Raw genomic sequence first — 21,961 nt, forward strand, 5'->3', positions numbered from 1 at the left:
GTTGGAAATCAGATGAACAGAGTTGGAAATCAGATGAACCAGGACAGGGTCACGCCAAGGCCCTTTGGGCCTTGGCGTGACCCCGTCCTGGTTCATCTGATTTCCAACTCTGTCCTTGCCTAAGTATCAATTAGTAGTAACTACTACCTTATTTATTTACGTGTTACTGAGGGGCAGCTTTTGGTGTTATTACAGCTAGTCTATGCATATATTTGCATGATATTCATCTTTGTCTATCTATTATAGGACGGGGATTACTTTCCTGTGGGAGGGGGTTCATGGCCCTTCCCCAGGGTTGTGCTAGGCTCAGCTTGAGCGGTTTTTAATTGTTTTTAAATGTGTTTTTACATGTGTAACTGTATAATTTATGTCTTAATAAAGCATTTGTTGTTTACGATTGCATAAGACTTGGAGGTGTGCGCTCTTACTTTTTCAGTGATACTTTGGTTTAGTAAGTGTTCTATGTATTTTTCACTCGAGTGCACCCACTAGATGCAGTATTTGTTAGTGAGCCTCCCTTTTTCTACTACTTTTGCTAGAGTCAACAAATCTAGCATGTGTGAATTCACCCTAAGGGTATGTTCACTGCATATGTTGCGGCAGATTTCCAGCATCTGATTTTGCTACCCATTGACTTCAATGTGTGAACATACCCTAAAGTGGATTTATAACACTTGGATATTAATGAGCTACCCTTAAAATAACTACCAGCATGCTTAGTGATCAGGTGATCGAGGGATCCTCTGTGCTCTGCCTATAAAATGTATAAAGCTTTGCTAGGTAAACAATAAAGGGAATGTGCTACACATTAGAAAACATACAGCCCCTCCAAACAGCTGATAGATTTGCTGGTAGATGAACTTCTGCGAATCTGATATTGCTGGTCAATTGTAAAACTAGGCCACCAATAACAAAAACGGTTAGAAATCCCTTTTCTTAAGGCTGTAGAAAATGAGAAAAAAAATCCAGATGTTTACTTTGACAGAATTGCGCCACTCCTATACACAGGCTATGTCTGGTATTGCATGTACAAGCCGCAGGCATTCATCTCTGCTCCCTTGCTCGGTACTTACAAAGGCAAGAAACAGCTGTCTACAGATGGAGAAGACTCTGGTTTGGCTAGTTAAGGGACAGTTATCGTTTTTCTGGAGGATAGATCATTTGCATACTTTTTACCATGGAGCATTGAGAATTCATAATCATATAGGGTGATATACAGCAGTGTTCCTCAACCTGTGGCTCTCCAGCTGTGGCTAAACTACAACTTCCATCATGCCCCAACAGTCTTTAGGCATGATGGGGAGTTGCAGATCTGAAACAGCTGGAGAGCCACAGGTTGGGGTACCTTGCTATACAGAAATGAGCAAAAAGTTTCTCTGACCTTACGTCTTGCTAATTTTGTGCTACCCATATCCAGGATATCCAACACTTCATAGAAAGACTTCATTATTATTCACATGATCAACCATTGACCACCCCCCACCCCCCACCCCCCCCAATCCCCAAAATTTACTTGACCACATGTTTTTTTTCTTTTGTTAAAAAAAATATATAAAATATATTCAAAAACATATTACAGAAGTAGATAGTGTACAGCTTTCCATCTTATACAGGTATATATACAAACACTGAACATTGATACTTTTTTTCTTGTTAAGTCGTAATGATTAAAGCCCTTGGTTCATGGACCGGGTTTCTACAATAAGTGGGGTTCGGAGACAGAAGCGGAATCATCATTGCAGTTACCATGCATTTTTGTTATTTAAATAAAGTTGTATTAAATGTATCTATAAAAAATTGCTATAGAACACGTCTCATGCCGTCAAAAGGTCGGAGGTTTTGCTGGGGTCCTGGGACCAGGTTTACAAAATGTACAACACCAGATTGGCAAACCTATTGGAAAGATTAACATAAAAAAAATGAGAACACCTCACTTCCATACACAGGTCAGGTGACTGGATCAGTCGACAGATTGTTCCAAAGGGGTGCTCCGGAGGTGTCGCTTTGGCTCAGCTGTAGAAAAGAATCGCACGTCTTGGTCTCGGTCCAACTGCATAGCTTGCACTGTCTTTTCCACAGCGTCGAGATGTGGGTTCCCCAGGCTGGTGAAGTAGGCTGGAAGAATCATTCCACAATTATACTGACTGATACTGAAAAACCTTTATCTCTTACTAGGAAACCTGCTCCCTCCACTACCAATAGCCTTATTTTCTCAATGGTGAAGATCCCTAATACCCATGGGCTCCAACCTCACAATTTGTCCAAGGAGAGAGTTCTCTATTCTATAATGTCTCCTCTTAAAGTGTCCCAGTCATTTATAAAACTTTTGATACGTTATAGAGACATGTAAAACATTTTCATTGGTCAGGGTCTGGATGCTGAGACTTCTACTGATCGCTAGAATGAGTCAGGAGCTCAGAAGGAGACAGACTGGGAGACGAGTGCTCAGCTAAGCCAGTGTTTCCCGACCAGGGTATCTCCTGCTGTTGCAAAACTACAACTCCTGGCTGTCCGGTCATGCTGGGAGTTGTAGTTTTGCAACATCTGGAGGCACTCTGGTTGGGAAACACTGAGCACTTTAACCTGCTCAATCTAGTGATCGGTGGCGATTTCAGCACCAAGACTCCAACCAAATGTTTGGTGCGTCTCTATGAAATGTCAAAAGTGTTTTTTAAAAGATAGTAACACTTTAAAGTTATAAACTTTATAATTATAACTTATATTTCCATTATTATGCCAACCTGAGCCCATACAATTCTTTTTTGTGGGGCAGACAACACCAAGTTCACATGTTTCACAAAACGCCTACAGATTGTACCTTACAACAGCAGGCAGTGAAATCCACAAATATAGGCCTGATGCAGTCTGATTATTATTCACATCATCAAGAACTATATAGTAATCTTCTGAAATACTCTGTGCTGCATAGAATAATAATAACTCCTTATTTATATAGCACACACAGCTTCCACAGTGTTGTACACTCAAACTGGATTGCATATCTACAAGCGTGTTTCACATTGGAAATGTGTGATTGCGCCACTAAAAACAATGAAGGTGTTAAAGGATTCTGTTTTAGTCTTCACTGTCTTTAAAAAAAAAAAGTTTAAACAGGACAAGAAAATTGGTGATCCAAAGGGCATCGGTATCAGATTGGTGGGGGCCTGACAATCTGCCCCCCTGCCAACTGCTGGCTTCTAGTAGTGGTTGTGGATAGTATCACAACTTACAAACCAGTCTGAGCTGCAATATGAGGCACAGTGACTACTAAAATTACAGAGCTGTACCCGGTAAAATATGAAGAGGATGTGCTAACTGGGGGGGGGGGGGGGGCTAAGCTCTGTACTGTAACTAATCTGATATTGGTGGACTAGGCCATTTAAGGGTTATTCCTGCCTAAGATATCTATAGTATATGCTATAAATGCCCAATATACAGGTGAACCTGTGCAAAAATCCATTGTATTTCATTAATGCAACTTAAAAAGGAAAGGAAGCATGAAGTTCTCCAAAATCTCCTGGTAGACGGATGCGTTGACCCTGGACTTAATGAAGCGCAATGACCAACACCAGCAGATGACATGGCTCCCCAAATCATAGTGATTGGGGGGGCTTTGGGGTGTTCATGAGCTGTAAGCCATAATTAGAGATGAGCGAACTTACAGTAAATTCGATTCGTCACGAACTTCTCGGCTCGGCAGTTGATGACTTATCCTGCATGAATTAGTTCAGCTTTCAGGTGCTCTGGTGGGCTGGAAAAGGTGGATACAGTCCTAGGAAAGAGTCTCCTAGGACTGTATCCACCTTTTCCAGGCCACCGGAGCACCGGAAAGCTGAACTAATTTATGTAGGAAAAGTCATCAACTGCCGAGCGGAGAAGTTCGTGACGAATCGAATTTACTGTAAGTTCGCTCATCTCTAGCCATAATCATCACAATTATGACAAACCACAGCTTGAACTATCTTGCTTTGCATGTAATGAATCTCTCTGATACATTAGTTTAACCTTTTAAGCTGCATTACTGAAATAAATGAACTTTGCACCATATGCAAATTTTTTGGGTTTTACCTGTATATGCAAATTCCATGCCTATCTCTAGAACAGTACTTCTCCTCTGAACCATGTCCTGTCCGGATGTGGGGGCCAGAATTACAGAAACAGACGAGCGGGCTGTTATATGCTGCTTCCGTGTACAACGTTTCTGAGACTGCTATTCATTAATATCATAGAATACCAGCTTCCTCTGCATGTCACAATCTCATAGGTATTCTTTCATTTTCTAGCCCTGGAGAACCCATTTAAATCTCAGACATTTATGGTTGAATATGGTTGTAAATCTGCACATAGCTTATCTATATTTGAAAGCCTTCTTATTGTACTAGATAACTGCTGGATGAACATTATATAGGAAGGCTCTTATAGATCAGAATGCTTCTCTCCTGCAGCTGTCTTCACAAGCAATGGCCTCAATGGCTATAAACCTGCTAAAACCTAGACATACAGGAAATAAGGGAACACACTACATTCTCCATGTCAGCTGAAGCCTAAACAATGAACTATACTGGCAGATAGATTACCTTTCTCCAGAAGAGTCTGCTTCAGTGCTTTAGCAAGTAAGACTCGTACATTGGGGACAGGATCAGATGCAAGACTCAGCAGATTGGGGAGAAGGTGAGTTGCAAACTGCTCAGCGGGCATGCACTCTTCCTGTACCACCGCCTGTGGGGGGGAAAAAATAATAAAATACTATTCTATAGAACTCCAGGCAGCACTAGGTTCTTGGCCCACTAACAAAAAATACATACGGTAAAAAGGTTAAAAAAAAAATAAAAATAAAAAATAAAAAACACACAAGGATCTATCAAGTTCAACCTTAAACAGGCAAAATAAAAAACTCATGAGGCTGATGCCAATTGCCCAATAACAGAGAAAATAATCCTTCCCAACTCCAAATATGGCGATATTCTGTCCCTGTCAATCTAGTATCCATAACTTGCAATAGTATAATCTTTTAGAAAAACACTCAGTCCCCCCCCCTTGAACTTGTTTATTGAGTCAGACATCACAATGTCATGTGACAGAGTTCCATAGTCTCACTGCTCTTACAGTAAAGAATCTCTGTCTGTGCTGATGGTGAAACCTTCTTCCCTCTAGAGCAGTGGTCTCCAACCTGCGGAGCTCCAGATGTTGCAAAACTACAACTCCCAGCATGCCCGGACAGCCAACGGCTGTCCGGGCATGCTGGGTGTTGTAGTTTTGCAACATCTGGAGGTCCGCAGGTTGAAGACCACTGCTCTAGAGGATGCCCCCTTGTCATGGTTACTGACCTCAGTATAAAAAGATCAGTAGAAAGATCTCTGTACTGTCCGTTCATATATTTGAACATTGTGATCAGGTCGCCCCCAAGACGTATTTTCTCTAAAACTACATAACCCCAAGCTTGATATCCTGTCTTGGTCCTATAATCCTCCCATACCATTGTGTCCATGTCACAAGCCTCTAGGCCTCTTTTGATACATCCCAGGACTATGTTAGCCTTGGCAGCTGCTGCCTGGCACTGATCACTAAAGTTTAGCTTGCTGTCCACCAGTACCCCCCCCCCCCCCCCCCCCCCCAAGTCATTTTCGGTAGAAGTTTTTCTTAATGTTTTATTATTTAGCACATAATTGTACTTTTTTTTTTTTCAGGCCCAAGTGCACAACCTTAGAAGCCTCCAGATTCCACAGATCCCTCTGTAATATTATGTAAATCTTTTGACAAGAGAGCACAGTGTTTCCACAATAGATGAGATGTTATATGCCGCACAGTCATCAGCGATGCCCTAAGGCAGTGTTCCTATTCTAGTGTAACGGGCTATATAGTAGAATATGCTAGTGTCATATGGAGAAGGAACAATAATCAAATTACCTGGCAGATAAATGCAAACGCCTGACGTCCAACCCATTTGGAAGAATGTCTGAACTGCACAATCAGCTCATTGATGAAGTTAATGCCTAGTTCGTTTTCACCGTGCGCATAAAACTTTTGCAAAATTGCGACGATCTGGAAGGAACAAAGGTCATGTATCACCCAAGTGTACAGTAAGTGCTTTGACGATATAGAGGGGCATTTACTAAGGGGTTTAGTCATTTTTTTCTGACTTTTTTGGCGCTAAATTGTCGCAATTGCGCCTACCATATTTTTCGTGCGACTTTCTTTAGCAAGAGCTAGAAAGTCAAAAAAAAAATTCACGTCAAAGGCTGTCCAGGCATGCTGGGAGTTGTAGTTTTGCAACATCTGGAGGCACCCTGGTTGGGAAACACTGGCCTAAAATAGTGTTTCCCAACCAGGGTGCCTCCAGATGTTGCAAGACTACAACTCCCAGCATGCCTGGACAGCCAAAGGGAGAAAAAACAGTGTTAAAAAAATGTAATAAACACACACACACACACACTAAACACCGTTTACCACTATTTTGAGCCATGACTACAATTTAGTTATTGAATTATTTAGATGTGGTGAAAAAGCTAAAAAAAAACTCAAAAACAAAAAGATCCAGAAGGAAACCAGCAGCCAAACCTATTCAGACAGCAGGAAAAAGGAACAGACTATTTTTTCTACTACATGAAGTAAATTTCCCACTTTTGCCTATGTGTGCCAAATTTATTAATGCCGTGCAACAATTTAGTAAATTTGTCGCACATAGTCAAAAATGAAGTAGAAAAAAACAGGGTAAAAACCAGACTACGTAGTAAAAGATTAGTAAATGCCCCTCATAAACTTTATCTCACAGAACGAACTCACCAATTTAAAAGAGATCCACCTGACTTCAGATACTTTGTCTGAGCAGAGCGTGAGAGCTATGACCCGTAAATAGTCATAGACGTCTTTGGGGCTGTACAGCTCAAGGATTAGGATTAGTTGCCTGAAAACAAGATGCAACATCTTTAGTCTTTGTGGAAAGGTTTGTGTCCTCAGACAGTAAAATGATCACAGAAACCATCATTTTATGTGACTACCTGGCTAAACTAAACAATACAGTCAAAGTACAGCTTCAGACCTGCTTGCTGTCAGTATACAGTCAGTTTCTTGTTTTCAGCTGCTGAAAACCTGTTTGATTTTGCTCATTCAAAGCTTATTATAGGGCATCAGTTTCTCTTCACTGCCAGCAAGCAGAACTTTTGTAATGGCATGGATCGAAACACCAAGCCTGAAAGAAAGACTGACCTTTTTCATTACACAGTGAAAACCACTACCTCTGTACAGTGGTCCCTCAACATACGATGGTAATCCGTTCCAAATGAACCATCGTTTGTTGAAACCATCGTATGTTGAGGGATCCGTGCAATGTAAAGTATAGGACAGTGCTCTACAACCTGCGGACCTCCAGATGTTGCAAAACTACAACACCCAGCATGCCCGGACAGCCGTTGGCTGTCCGGGCATGCTGGGAGTTGTAGTTTTGCAACACCTGGAGGTCCGCAGGTTGAAGACCACTGGTATTGGAGGTTGTACTCACCTGTCCCCGCCGCTCCGGACCGTCACCTCTGCCCTGGATGTTGCCGTCCATTGCTGTCGCCGCGTCCCCGGGGTGTCCCCAATTCTCCGGCAAGGCCTCTGCTTCCCCGGCATCCTCGCTCTCCGTCGCCGCCATCACATCGCTACACACTCTGCTCCTATTGGATGACGGGACGGCGTGCGCGGCGACGTGGTGACGATGATGGAGAGCGCCGACGATGCAGGGGATCCTAAGGAGGACGCGCCGAAGCCCCGAGGACAGGTGAGTGATAGTCAGCGGACCACACGGGGCACCGTAAATGGCTATCCGGTGGCAGCAAATTTAACTTTGTATAAGAAAATTTGTATACTTAAGATTGTCCTCTTCTAACCCATATCATTTTTATTTTTTAGTATACGAGCATATTAAACCCCTTAAGGATGCAGGACGTACATTTACGTCCTTGCCCGGCTCCTGCTATGTGAAGCTCGCTAAGCTCAAACCCGGCAGGTCCCGGTTGCTATTCGCAACCAGGACCCATTACTAATACCGGACATTGCCGATCGGGCTGATGCCCGGTATTAACCCTTTAGACGCGGTGATTAAAATGGGAGAAAATAGTTGCCGGTTAGCTCAGTGGGCTGTTCGGGACCGATACAGTGAAATTGCGGCATCCCGAACAACTGAGAGGACAGCGGGAGGCTCCTTACCTTGCTCCTCGCTGTCCGATCGGCGTTCTATTGCTCCATGCCTGAGATCCAGGCTGGAGCAGCAGAGCACCGATTACACTAATCAATGCTATGCTATAGCATTGAATAGTGTATGCAATCCAAGGATTGCTTGTAATAGTCCTCTATAGGGACTAAAAAAAGAAAAAAAAAGTTAATAAATGTAATAAAAGTTTGAATCACCCCCATTTTCCATGAAATTTTTTTTTTAACTGTCCGAACTATAAAAATATGTTAATTAATCTGCATGGTCAATAGCGTTCACGTAAAAAAAATACAAAGTCAAAAATTGCGTATTTTTGGTCACTTTGCATACCCTAAAAAAAATGTATATAAAGCAATCAAAAAGTCCCCTTAAAACAAATATGGTACTGATAAAAACTTCAGATCACTGTGCAAAAAATTAGCCCTCATACATCCTGTATATGGAAAAATAAAAGTTATAGGGGTCAGAAGATGACAATTTTACACATACAAATTTTGGTGAATGTAGTTATACCGTATATACTCGAGTATAAGCAGAGTTTTTTAGCACGATTTTTCGTGCTGAAAACACCCCCTCGGCTTATACTCTAGTGAACTCTCCGCCCTCAGTGGTCTTCAACCTGCGGACCTCCAGATGTTTCAAAACTACAACTCCCAGCATGCCCGGACAGCCATCTGCTGTCCGGGCATGCTGGGAGTTGTAGTTTTGAAACATCTGGAGGTCCGCAGGTTGAAGACCACTGTCCGGGCCTTCGTCGTCATCCAGCCCCCCCCTCCCCCCTTTAGTTTTGTACTCACCACCGCTTGGTGGGACGTTCGGGTGAGCTGGTCCGGGCCATCTGTGCTGCAGGACCGTCTGGAGGGGAGGGATAGTCGTTCCGGGCTGTCCATCTTCACCAGGTGGGCCTGTTCTCCGCGCTTCGCGCCCGGCCCCGGAATAATGACGTTGCCTTGACGACGACGCACAGGGACGTGAACGTCCCTGTGCGTCGTTGTCAAGGCAACGTCATTACTTCGGGGGTTGATGAAGGGGGGGATGATGAAGGGGGGGGATGATGAAGGGGGGGGGATTGATGAAGGGGGGGGATTGATGAAGGGGGGGATGATGACAGGGTAATGATGACAGGCGGTGATGATGAAGGGGGGATGATGACAGGGTGATGATGATGAGGGTGTTAATGACGGGGGTCTGGATGATGACAGGGGGGGATGATGTATTTCCCACCCTAGGCTTATAGTCGAGTCAATAACTTTTCCTGGGTTTTTGGGGTGAAATTAGGGGCCTCGGCTTATATTCGGGTCGGCTTATACTCGAGTATATACGGTAATTATTTTTTGTAATAAAATAAAACCTACATCAATTAGATATCATTGTAACCGTATGGACCTACACAATAAATATATGGTGTCATTTGTACCGAAAAGTGCACTTCGTAGAAGCCCCCAAAATTTACAAAATTGCGTTTTTTTTCCAATTTTGTCCCACAAATATTTTTTACTGGTTTCATTGTAAATGTTGTAGTGAAATAATTGATGTAATTACAAAGTACAATTGGTGGTGCAAAAAACAAGCCCTCATACAGGTCTGTACATGCAAAATTGAAAGAGTTATGATGTTTAGAAGGTAATGAGAAAAAGACAAAAGTGCAAAAACGGAAAAACCCTGAGTTCTTAAGGGGTTAAGGGCTCATTTGCACTGTGCCACAGGTCTCGGCTGCGACCAACCTGGTATGAAGCGCACTTAGCAACTGAGCGCGCTTCATGAAACAGGAGGGGGCGTCCTTAAGGTGTTAATAAAAGTGTCACACTCACTCTGCCAACTCGTATCGAAACCTCCAGTTCCTGATATTGTCTGTAGTAAGGAACTCCTGCAACTGGTATAGATATTCTCTCCTCATGTCCGCATGGAGAAGCTGCAGAGAATAATTAGTACACAGTTTGTGAATGTTCTCATCATATGCTACTGGCCTTAAAGGGGTACTCCAGTGGAAAACTATTTTTTTCATATCAACTGGTGCCAGAAAGTTAAACAGATTTGTAAATTATTTCTATAAAAAAATCTTAATCCTTCCAGTACTTATCAGCTGCTTATGCTACAGAAGTTGAGTTGTTCTTTTCAGTCTGACCACAGTGCTCTCTGCTGACACCGCTGTCCATGTCAGGAATTTTCCGGAGCAGGATAGGTTTGCTATGGGGATTTGCTCTTACTCTGGACAGTTCCTGACATGGACAGAGGTGTCAGCAGAGAGCACTATGGTCAGACTGAAAAGAACAACTCAACTTCCTGTGGAACATACAGCAGCTGATGAGTACTGGAAGGATTAAGATTTTTTAACAGAAGTAATTTGCCAGTTGATACGAAAAAAAATTGTTTTTCACTGGAGTACCCCTTTAAAGTACAAAATAATCAGATATAAATGAAGTTTGACTGGTTTCTATGGACAAAGAGGTCTCAGTTACAGTGACCCCCCCGACCTACGATGGCCCCGACATATGATGAAATCGACATACGATGCTTTTTTATGTCGGGGCCATCGCATTAAGTGCTATCCGGCAGCGCAAAATGCTTAAGCTGCTGCCGGATAGCAGCTTAATGTTCACCGTGTGGTGCGGTAAGTATTACTTACCCCTCCACGATGCTCCGGGGTGCCCTCCCGGTCCAGCGCTGGTCTTTCGATGTCTTCTCGGCCCTCTCCGATGACGTCAATACGCTGCTGCGCACGTCATCCAATAGGAATGGGGTACGCAGCGGCGTAATGACGTCGCTACGCAGGCCCAGTAAGGCCTTGCGGAAGACAGCAGAGGGCCGGAGAAGACAGCAGAGGACCGGAGAAGACAGCGGAGGACCGGAGAAGACAGCGGAGGACCGGAGAAGACAGCGGAGGACCGGAGAAGACAGCGGAGAGCCCAGTGGAGGCCCGGGTTCACCATCGCGAGCGGCGGGGACAGGTGAGTACAGCTTCCTATACTTTCCATTGCACGAATCCCTCAACATACGCTGGATTCGACAAACGATGGCTTGTTTGGAACGAATTACCATCGTATGTTGAGGGACCACTGTATTTTATAATGTTAAAATTACCTTTAGGAAATCATACAGATGCTTCAGGACACCAATGCGAACTTCATCCAGGTCTTTCAGGAATCCATTGAAAATGGGAACAAGATCTGCTGCCGTCAGCTTATCTCCCAGGATGACAGCTAGCTCATGGATAGAAAACGCCAGCGTCCGTCGTACCTTCCACTAAGAAGGCAAGTAAGGTGTACTTACTACCTAGTATCTAGTGTTCTGGTGTATAAACAATATTCTGCTATGTGGTTTCAATACTTGTTAGGGATCAATTATTTTACTAGGTAAATGCAAACTACATAGATGTTATTAGAGGCTGTTATGGACTGAAATACACTTATCTGCCCCAATAACATACAAGTTAAGTCCATAGAGAAAGTAGGTAACACTACACATCTCACCAAGAAAACTATGACAGATGAAACTCTGCCAGATCTCATTTTCCAGTTGTTGGTCATACCTGAACATCAGCAGCCAGGGTCTCATAGGTATCCTTAAGAAAATGCCAGTTCTGTCTTCCAAGGGTTAGTGCCACTCCTGGTAGACTGTAAGCACAGTGCTTAGTGATTTCTGTATCCACTGTCTGGGCACGAACTGGATCAGTCATGGAGAGATATTGGTCTAGCAATGGTTGTGGAACAACATCCTGATGGGAAATAAAAGCACTCAGAGTCAACTATTTTCTATTCCAACAGGTTGAAAAGAAAGTATTGAAGTGTGAACACTAACCTGGACCTTGATGTTTTCATCTTCACTAATTTCCTCTTCCTGGGAAGAGACGATAGGAAGCGATGGTTCATCCTCTGATGCCTGGAACACAAGAGACCGTGACTATATTTTCTCATATCTGCTTGACATCAAGAGCCCAAATGGCATTTATATTTGGTTCTATACAAGCATAAGAAATCTTAAGATATTTACAGACTGGCATTCGGTTTTGCTGTGTTTTGTTACTGTAGCTTCTGGATGGGCAGAATAGCATAGTCTCCTGCTTTTTTTCCAATTCCTGACTTATTATAAGTCAATTAGACCCGTCAGGATTCACTGCAAAACCGATCCTAAGCAAGAGCTTAAGGCCTCACTTACAATGAGGAAATTGTAAACCAAATTCATTGTCAGCACCTTGCCGAATCTCGGAAATTTCTCAGTGTAAGAGAGGCCTAAAAGTAAGGCATAAGCCTAAAGTCTATTATTGTATGCCAAACAGTGTGTGTCCTTTTGGCATCATTTGGATCAGTATACAGTGGTCCCTCAACATACGATGGTAATCCGTTCCAAACGGACCATCGTTTGTTGAAACCATCGTATGTTGAGAGATCCGTGCAATGTAAAGTATAGGACAGTGGTCTACAACCTGCGGACCTCCAGATGTGGCAAAACTACAACACCCAGCATGCCCGGACAGCCAACGGCTGTCCGGGCATGCTGGGTGTTGTAGTTTTGCCACAACTGGAGGTCCGCAGGTTGTAGACCACTGTTAGAGAATGTTGTACTCGCCTGTCCCCGCCGCTCCGGACCGTCACTGCTGCCCGGGATGTCACCGTCCTTCACTGTCGCCGCGTCCCCGACGCTCCGGCAAAGCCTCTGCTTCCCCGGCAACCGCGCACTCCGTCGCCGCCATCACATCGCTACGCACGCCGCTCCTATTGGATGACGGGACGGCATGTGCAGCGACGTGATGACGTTGATGGAGAGCGCCGACGATGCAGAGGATCCCGAAGAGGAAGCGCCGGAGCACCGAGGACAGGTAAGTGATCGTCACCGGAGCTCATCGAGAGGCCATCGCATGTTCAAATTATCGTATGTCGGGGCCATTGTAGGTCGAGGGGTCACTGTATGTGTGAATACCTTTTTCTTGCTTCTCAGAAAAATGCAACAAATTGTGCATCCAAGACATTTGTCATGCCCCTTTCAAAATTCATGCAGAGAGGTGACTCAAAGTAGTCCCTCAATGTAAAGATTATTTTTAGAAATCTATGCTCCATCAAGTACGATTGTTGTGACATAATAAAAACAGGCATTTAGCAAAACCTGTTATTTGACATGCCTTTACCCTATAACTAGGGGATGTTTACCTTGCTAGTGATAAAATCCCATTGGGAATAGCTGGGACTATCATACAACAATGCTCTGTCATGGCTTGAGATATAAACTGATGCTGCATAATAGAACCTGTAATGCTCAGAGGAAGCACTCACTGGACTTTGAGGAGTGAGGTTGGGCTCCTCTTGTTCTTGGTGTGTAGGGCTGGGACACTGAGTGCAGACACTACTAGGGGTCTCTGAGGAGGGCTGGATGTTCTCTTGCGTACTTGTTGTCTCCTCTGGAGTTATCGTGTCCAGTTCTGCTGCTCGGAGGGCAGCTGACAGAACCTGAACCTGGGCTAAGGAGGCAGGAAAAAAAAACTTTGTTATAAATCAGTTTTTATTTAAAACAGAATCTTGGCTACATGTCAAAAGTATATGGCAGTGTTTTCCAACTTAAGTGCATTCAGCTAATGCAAAACTAGTTTTGCAACAGCAGGAGGCGCACTGGTTGGGAACACTGGTATAAGGGCTGTCCCCAAGCGGTGGCAGATATTTATGAATTAAGTTCAAAAGGAAAAGTTGGCGTAATTGCCAGAACAAGCAAATAGCTTCTTTCATTTTCAAACATATCCCTGAAAAACAAGAGAGAGAAAACATATTGGTTGCTATAGGAAAAAGCTCCACTTTACATTTACACCAGCACTAATAACTCTCTATTGTCTAACGCACAACAGAGAACTGTGGTAGATCGACCATACCCCAAGAGGACCCGTGACTTATATGTACATCGTTGTGTCACTGGTACTTATGGCACAGTGACGTACCTGTACGTCGGGACAGGTTTACAAGCCGGGGTCCTGCCGCCAATGGCGGACATTAGTGATCATGTTGATGTCTGCCATTACCCTTTAGGTGCTGTGATGAATGTCACAGGATGTAAAGGCTTACTGTCAGGTGCTGGTGGGTTCGGGATTTGCATCGGACTCCCGCAGTATGATCACAGGGGTCCATTGAGTAAAAATAACGGAGGTAGTCCATTTACCCTTCTTTTTCAGGCTGGCTGTGGAGCGCCGAATTTTAATCACCCCAACCAAACACCAGAAATACAAGTTTTTTGTAACATCAGAAAAAAATTCATAAGCAGTCATCAAAAAGTCCCATCAAAATGAAAATGGTACAGATAGAAACTACAGATCATGGCGCAAGAAATTACTCTGATACATCCCCATATACTGAAAAAAAAAAAAAAGACATAAGGGTCAGAACAGGGCAATTTTAACCCCTAAAGGACTTTGATTTTTCCTCTACACCTTTTAAAAATCACAACACTTTCAGTTTTCCACCTACAGACCCATATGATGGCTTGCGTTATGCGATACCAATTTTACTTTGTAATGACATCAGTCATTTATCCCAAAAAATCTACGGCAAAACCCAAAATAAAATTATTTGTGGGACAAAATTGAAAAAAAAAAAAAGCCATTTTTTAACTTTTAGGGGCTTCTGTTTCTACGCAGTACATTTTTCGGTAAAAATGAAACCTTATATTTATTATGTAGGTCCATACGATTAAAATGATACCCAACTTATATAGATTTGATTTTGTTTACTACTTTAAAAAAAATTATTACTTTTTGCATGAAAATGAGTACGTTTAAAAATGTCCTCTTCTGACCCCTATAACCTTTATTTTTCTGCATACGGAGTGGTATGAAGGCTCATTTTTTGTGCCGTCATCTGAAGTTTTTATCGGTATCATTTTTTTTGATGGGACTACGCAATTTCGGACTTTAGAATTTATTTTTTTACGTGTACACCATTGACCGTGCAGTTTAATTAACATTAAATATTCTTATAGTTCGAACATTTACGCACGCAGCGATACCAAAAGTTTATATTTATTTATGTTTACATACTTTTATTAAATGGGAAAAGGGGGATGATTCAAACTTATTAGGGAAAGGGTTAAATCACATTAACTTATTTTTTTTAAACACATTTATAGCCCCTATAGGCGACTATTACATGCCATAGCATAGCATTGATCAGTGTTCTTGGCGGTCCATTACTCCAGCCTATATTACAGACATGGCAATAGATCACTGATCGGACGCCGAGGAGGAAGGTAGGGACCCTCCTCGCGTCCTCTTAGCTGATCGGGACACTGCGGTTTTACCACAGTGATCCCGATCAGCCGACAGAGCTGCCGGGAAGCTTTTTTTCTTCATTTTAGATGCGGTGATGAACTTTGATCACCGCGTCTAAGGCGTTAATACCGGACATCACCGCGATTGGTGATGTCCGGTATTAGCCATGGGTTCTGGCCATTGATAGCCGCTGGGACCGACCTTCTATGACGTGGGGTCAGCTCGTGACCCTACGTTATAACGGGGGAGCGGGCTCAGGGCGTACAGGTACGTCCTGCGTCCTTAACAGGTTAAGGAAACATATTTTGATTAGGAGAACAGAACAAGCATGAAAGATTAACTTTGGTATATACATAATTTTAAAAATATAAATTTTACCCAAAAATCACAGGGTCAAAGTGTCCCAAGCCATAAAGTTCACCTATGTCAACTTAACCAACAGATCTATGTTAGGATGCCAATAGAAGTGCCTATCAGTAGAGATGTGAAATCCCCAATACGTCTATTGAGTGACCCCTAGGAAGCCCCCTCTATTCAGAGAAGAGACAGGAATGCCAGATTGTAGGGAACAAAAGGTTAAATTGGCCCAATTGACATGCAATCACAAGACGACCCCAAACCTGCCCAACAAAGCCAAAAGGCAAGCCACGTTTTCAAGGTATACCAGAGTGTCACCGAAAATTATTAATTAATATCACAATATCATCGGAATGCATAGGGGTGGCTGACACTGACCTCACATTCTATACAACTGGTATCAAGATTACCTTGAACATCTGGATCATCCATGTGCCCCTGCAAGCTCTGCAGAACCTTCTCGATATCACTACTAGCCATGAATGATTTGCAGACTGGGATAGATTCAGATTCCGGATCAGAATCTTGCCTTGACTCAGCTACTGGCAATAAATCAAGTTCCTCACTTATGTCAGGTAATGGACTTCTCCAGTACAAGAAGGAGTTAAACACATCAGATGAGCGTCCTTCTGCAGAGGGGCTGTTTGGTGGTCTCCGACTGTCACCTTCTGTAGAACTGCTAGTGACTTGACCACTATTACAGGAATATTCTTTGGAGTCATCTTTCTTAGAGGAATTGGGACTGGTCTGATTTGCTTCAGTGAAGATGTTGGGGTTTTCGCTGCTGGAGACAGGTGTTGAGTAAATAACATTAATATAAACACTATGTAACACAGAACTTTATACATGCAAAATATATATGTCCCCCTTTTGCTAGCTATTCTTCTGGAGAAGAGATCATTTGCTTTCAGAAAGCCTTGCCCAGCTGGATCTAAGCAAGGAAAACCAGCACCTTCCAATGCAACCCAATAATATTAAACAACCAGTCAAAAAGAATATTTGTCCTGCCACCACCAAAAGGGAGCTAAGATTTAAAATATTATAATACTTCAAAAAAACTAGCACTTTGAAGCATTATAATATTTTAAATTGATAGTGGATCCAGCATGTCACCCAGTCAGAGGCCATATGCCCAGCAGAGGTGAGTGAAATGAGTGTTAGAGTCCCATCCGAAATGAGGCCACCTCCGCGTGGTGGATGGGGGGGGGGGACACGTTTTGATCATAAAGTGCGCTAAGAGCCTCCATTTTTTGACCAAGAGTGCTGCTGCCTTCTTTTTTGTATACTCTGTATTTGCCACAGCAGCGTGCACCCGTGTATTAGGTAGTTGTGCTGGCTATTTTTCTTTTTGTTTTTGCTGTGCATTATAATATGAGTAGATAGATTCAGCTCACCCCATAAGCCAAGAAGAACGAGCAAGGAAAAGGTGTGGACTACATGCCAGGTAAATGGCAAGAAAACAGGTTGACTCCAGCTCAAGTGGCAGATCAAAAATCGCCTTCTTTATTAAACCTCAGCTACACAGATCACAGGTACATGGCAGGAAGTGACGCATTTCGGCCATGTGCTGGCCTTACTCATACACCAATTATACACTCCAAGAATCGTATAAATGGAGGTGAGAGGAGGGAAAAATGTAAAACAGTTGTGAAAACCTGATTATGTCAGAATAACCACCTCACATCCATTCACAAGACCATAGATATAGAAATATGTATATACATAGATATGTAAAAACACATAAGAATATGTTTATTAACCACAATGGATAACTCAAATAACTCAGATACAATACGCAACACATATATTGATTTAATATCCAAATATTAAGATCATAAATTGTGTTACAGACATGTCTTAAAAATTTTAGAGATCTGCAAGCGACAGGTGGGTGTCTATATTCCAATATTTATGTATAAAATTGTAACAATATATGGGACAACCAGATGTTCGTTTGCAGATACTCACAAAAGAGAATGAACTGCAAAAATTCTCACACACAAAAAAGGAAAACTGCAAAAACGAATCATTATATGGTATATAAAGTAGAGGAATGAGGCACTCACCACTGTGGATGTTAGCTTCTTTATTTTCTTAATTCCATGTGCATGCGGTAAAACAGTCAGGTCGGGTGAGGACGCCAACTAGAAGTAGTGACAATATTGTTTCACACCATCTGGTGCATCATCAGACTACACACCGGATGGTGTGAAACAATATTGTCACTACTTCTAGTTGGCGTCCTCACCCGACCTGACTGTTTTACCGCATGCACATGGAATTAAGAAAATAAAGAAGCTAACATCCACAGTGGTGAGTGCCTCATTCCTCTACTTTATATTTGATATTGCACGGACTATCATCCCTTTGAGTGCACCCCACAGAAGCTCATATCGGTCTCTCCCATGTACCGTGACTGCACACTGGAAGTTTACTACAACCTAAGCTAGGTAGTGCCGACACCTGTACCTCAACTCTTGAATCATTATATGGTATTGACGAAAACCAGCATCATAATATAGAGAATATGTCCAAAAAAAATCATGCCGACTGGATATTTTTCGGCATAGATTTTCCTAAGTCACTGGCCAAAATTATAAGGTCAAAAAAGTAGACCGCTTGATATACAGACCATATTATAAGAGGAGGCTATTACCCTAAAAATTTGTGGTGGAGGATAACCTCTTGTCTCATCTTGTGTTTAATTTTAGGATGCAAAAAATTTCTCGATCCATAAGTTTCCATCTGTGATTACCTCCTCTACGAGGACATGACACTCTTTCAATTCCCTGCACTTTCATTGTAGACATATCTCCTCCATGACACTCTGCAATAGGTTTAGATACCTTGGAGACATTTCTACTTTTGAAGTGAGGTACATCCGATAAATGTTTCCTGATACGGGTTTTTAATGAATTTGTTGTACATCCAACATATTGCACCAGACACGATTCGCATGTGAACAAATAAATAACATATTTAGTGTTACAATTTATACAGTAATCCCTCAACTTACAATGGCCTCAACATACAATAGTTTCAACATACAATGGTCTTTTCTGGATCATTGTAACTTGAAACCAGACTCAACATACAATGCTATGGACAGTCCAGATCTGTGAAACGTGTCAATGGCCGGAAGAACTGACCAATCAGAATGGGCATTCACTGGTAAAACCCCTGTATTACTGAAGTGCATGCACTGACATGTCTGGTAGCGCCCCCTACAGTACAGGGAGGTATTACATGTTCTGTACACTTTACCTGTACCAGGGTTACCTGCTCCTTTGGACACCAGGATAGGGCGACTCCATGTTACATTTTTAGGACACTGCGTGTACTGTACAGGACCCCGAAGAAGCTCCTGTCCTCTACATAGACCAGTGTTTCCCAAGCAGGGTGCCCCCAGCTGTTGCAAAACTACAACTTCCAGCATGCCCGGACAGACTTTGGCTGTCCGGGCATGCTGGGAGTTGTAGTTTTGCAACAGCTGGAGGCTCCATGCTTGGGAAACACTGACATAGACAGTGATTTACAGCTTCCAGCAGATCTTTCACTTTTATATGTAAGGATTTGCTTTATCTGTATTAGTTTTCTACTTATTTTTCTTTAATCCTCACTTTTTCCTATTTTTGGATGACATTTTGGTGCCTTTAGAACCAATTACCGGGTTTCCATTGAGTTCTGGTCTCAACATACGATGGTTTCAACATACAATATTAATTGGTTCCGGGACGACCATTGTAACTTGAGGGACCACTGTATACTGTTTAATTGGAAAAAACTCGTGAGTGGTGTAAGATTTGAATTGTGTAGCCGGCAACAGGATTTTACAGCATGTGCACACGTTATGACCACATTTAAAAATTCCCTTATGTTCTAACCATACAGGACCGGTTCGAGATCTGTCACTATATAGACTAGGTGACAGTCTTCGTCCCAATGTGGATGCACGGCGTGCTACACATCTGTATCCTCCCGTTTACACTGGAACAAATATTGGACCAGACAAGATAATCAGCATATATTTCTTTATAATTTCGCATGTAGATTTCAATTGCTTACTATATGGGGTAGAAAAAACCCGATTAGCTGCAAGTGTATTAGTATTTTTTGCCTTCTAGTCCTCAGACATAATTGAATGTACCATAGTGCCTCTGTCCCGAGCTCTGGTAATGTTCCAGGCCGGATAACCCCTCTCCAATAGTCGACTTTCAACGTTATCAGCTTCTAATTTGAAATTGGATAATCTGGAACAGTTTTTGCGAGCACGTATCATCTCGCCCGCAAGTATGTTATCGATAACATGAGCGGGATGACACGAGTCCGCATGAAGAATAGAATTCACTGCCATCTCTTTTCTATATGTTCTAGTTATGACATTGTGCGTTTCCCTATCATTTCATTTCAGATCAAGAAACGAAAATGATGTCGATGATTGAGCGTAAAAATTAAACCTAAAGAATTATTTTTGAGATATTGACCAAATCCTTGTATGGCCGCTACATCGGGCCCCCAAATAAATAGGAGGTCATCGATGTAGCAGCCATACCATATGATGCAATGGGCAACGTGTCACATCCTGCCATGTACCTGTGATCTGTGTAGCTGAAGTTTAATAAAGAAGGCGATTTTTGATCTGCAACTTGAGTTGGAGTCAACCTGTTTTCTTGCCATTATAATATGAGCTATAAACAAGAGCTCTTGGACATGAAAATTCTGCGACGTTAAATATCAGATCAATGGGTTTCTGACCATTATCCATAGTCTCACCTGGAGCTGCAATGTGCAATGTCCCCAGCATTAGGGTCTGTTAATACATCATCTGTAGGTGGTCTAATGCTCAACGTCCCATCCTCCTTCACATATAAACCAGCAGAGGAAGGGTTTGCAAAGGTGGAGATGAATGGTCCCAAAGACTGAAATGCGGTTTGACGTACCTGTAATATAAAATGTAGAACGATACAGAAAAATCCGGCACTGAGTGCAAATAGAGGTATATAATTCTGCCTTTGGATCACGGCTATGGTAGGTAGAGAACAATGTGGTGCTCAGACGAAAATAAGTACAGGTAAATCTTCATAAGCGTAGAATAATGCAGTCGGCACTCACCATATTCTTCAGGTCTTTATTAACATATACTTACGTATACATATAACAGGACGGGAGACGGTGCATGGAAAGGGGGGGGGGGATTACCCCACCCCCTTTCCATGCACCGTCTCCCGTCCTGTTATATGTATACGTAAGTATATGTTAATAAAGAGCTGAAGAATATGGTGAGTGCCGACTGCATTATTCTACACTTATGAACATAAAATGTAGAACGCTCATCATCATACACATAACACACAAACTAAAAAGATTATACACATCCATACAACCTTAGCCTCAAAATAAGAAAACACACACATTTTGAAAGTATTTATACGCTAATTGATGAAATAGTAGTAAAACTAAGGTCCTTCCCCAAACACATTTGTAAAGCTCAGAATGATTAGGTTTCCAGTTCACTTGGTGATGTGAGCCTTTAGTGTCTCCGATCTGAGCAGTAATCTCTATTAAAGTGTTTATCTTTGTCTTCAGTATTATAAATATCCAGCCATTTAGAAGCACAGACCACAGCAGCTTTACAGTGCTCCCATTACAAACAAACTGCATGACAGTCACAGTACACCACCAGACCTTGTGCCCACTGCTGTTCGCTTCTTTTAAAGTAGGCTCGGTGTGTTGGTCCATGAAATGATACTGTATGCTCCACCATTGAAGCAAAGAGGGATGGGAAATAATTTGCGCCATGCTGCTTATTATGGTAGAAGATTAAATGCTATTAAAAAGGCAAATTACAGGGCCACTGCTCTATGGTAAATTCACATGTTGAGGAAATCCTGCAGATTTTACCTGCATACGTGCACAGGTACAATCTGGAGCAGAATACAGCAGCAGGCAACTGGATGAAACATTCAAAATCTCACCCACAGGTTACATTTAATAAGTAGCACGTCTTCTGTTATGGATTTTCCCAATCACGTTCAATGGGTTGAAAACATTTTTTTTCTAAATCAAAACACACCAAAAATCTGCAAATGCAGATAAGCCTGTAAAAAAAAAAAAAAAAAAAAAAAAAAAAAAAAATAAAAAAAAACCTGTACACTACCAGTCCCCTTCCC

At 42.4% G+C, this 21,961-nt stretch overlaps 1 protein-coding gene across 2 annotated transcripts in view; it reads right to left on the bottom strand.

Moving 5' to 3' along the window:
- Positions 1 to 1,493: 1,493 nt before the first annotated feature.
- LOC130296255 (serine/threonine-protein phosphatase 4 regulatory subunit 1-like) overlaps positions 1,494 to 21,961 on the bottom strand; it is an 89,487-nt gene continuing 69,019 nt past the window's right edge. The window contains exons 10-20 of one of the 2 annotated variants that reach the window (XM_056547634.1): positions 20,565 to 20,731; positions 16,202 to 16,572; positions 13,459 to 13,643; positions 11,990 to 12,070; positions 11,721 to 11,906; positions 11,273 to 11,434; positions 10,003 to 10,103; positions 6,784 to 6,904; positions 5,908 to 6,042; positions 4,578 to 4,719; positions 1,494 to 2,115 (exon numbers count right to left, since the gene is read on the bottom strand). In XM_056547634.1, coding sequence (XP_056403609.1) covers positions 1,961 to 2,115; positions 4,578 to 4,719; positions 5,908 to 6,042; positions 6,784 to 6,904; positions 10,003 to 10,103; positions 11,273 to 11,434; positions 11,721 to 11,906; positions 11,990 to 12,070; positions 13,459 to 13,643; positions 16,202 to 16,572; positions 20,565 to 20,731 — 1,806 coding nt within the window. In that variant the 3' untranslated portion in view covers positions 1,494 to 1,960. Of the gene's footprint in view, positions 2,116 to 4,577; positions 4,720 to 5,907; positions 6,043 to 6,783; positions 6,905 to 10,002; positions 10,104 to 11,272; positions 11,435 to 11,720; positions 11,907 to 11,989; positions 12,071 to 13,458; positions 13,644 to 16,201; positions 16,576 to 20,564; positions 20,732 to 21,961 lie in introns of both variants that reach the window. The other variant, XM_056547633.1, reaches the window with a different exon arrangement.

Source organism: Hyla sarda, chromosome 12, assembly GCF_029499605.1.
Source record: "Hyla sarda isolate aHylSar1 chromosome 12, aHylSar1.hap1, whole genome shotgun sequence".
NCBI classification, from domain to species: Eukaryota; Metazoa; Chordata; class Amphibia; order Anura; family Hylidae; genus Hyla; species Hyla sarda.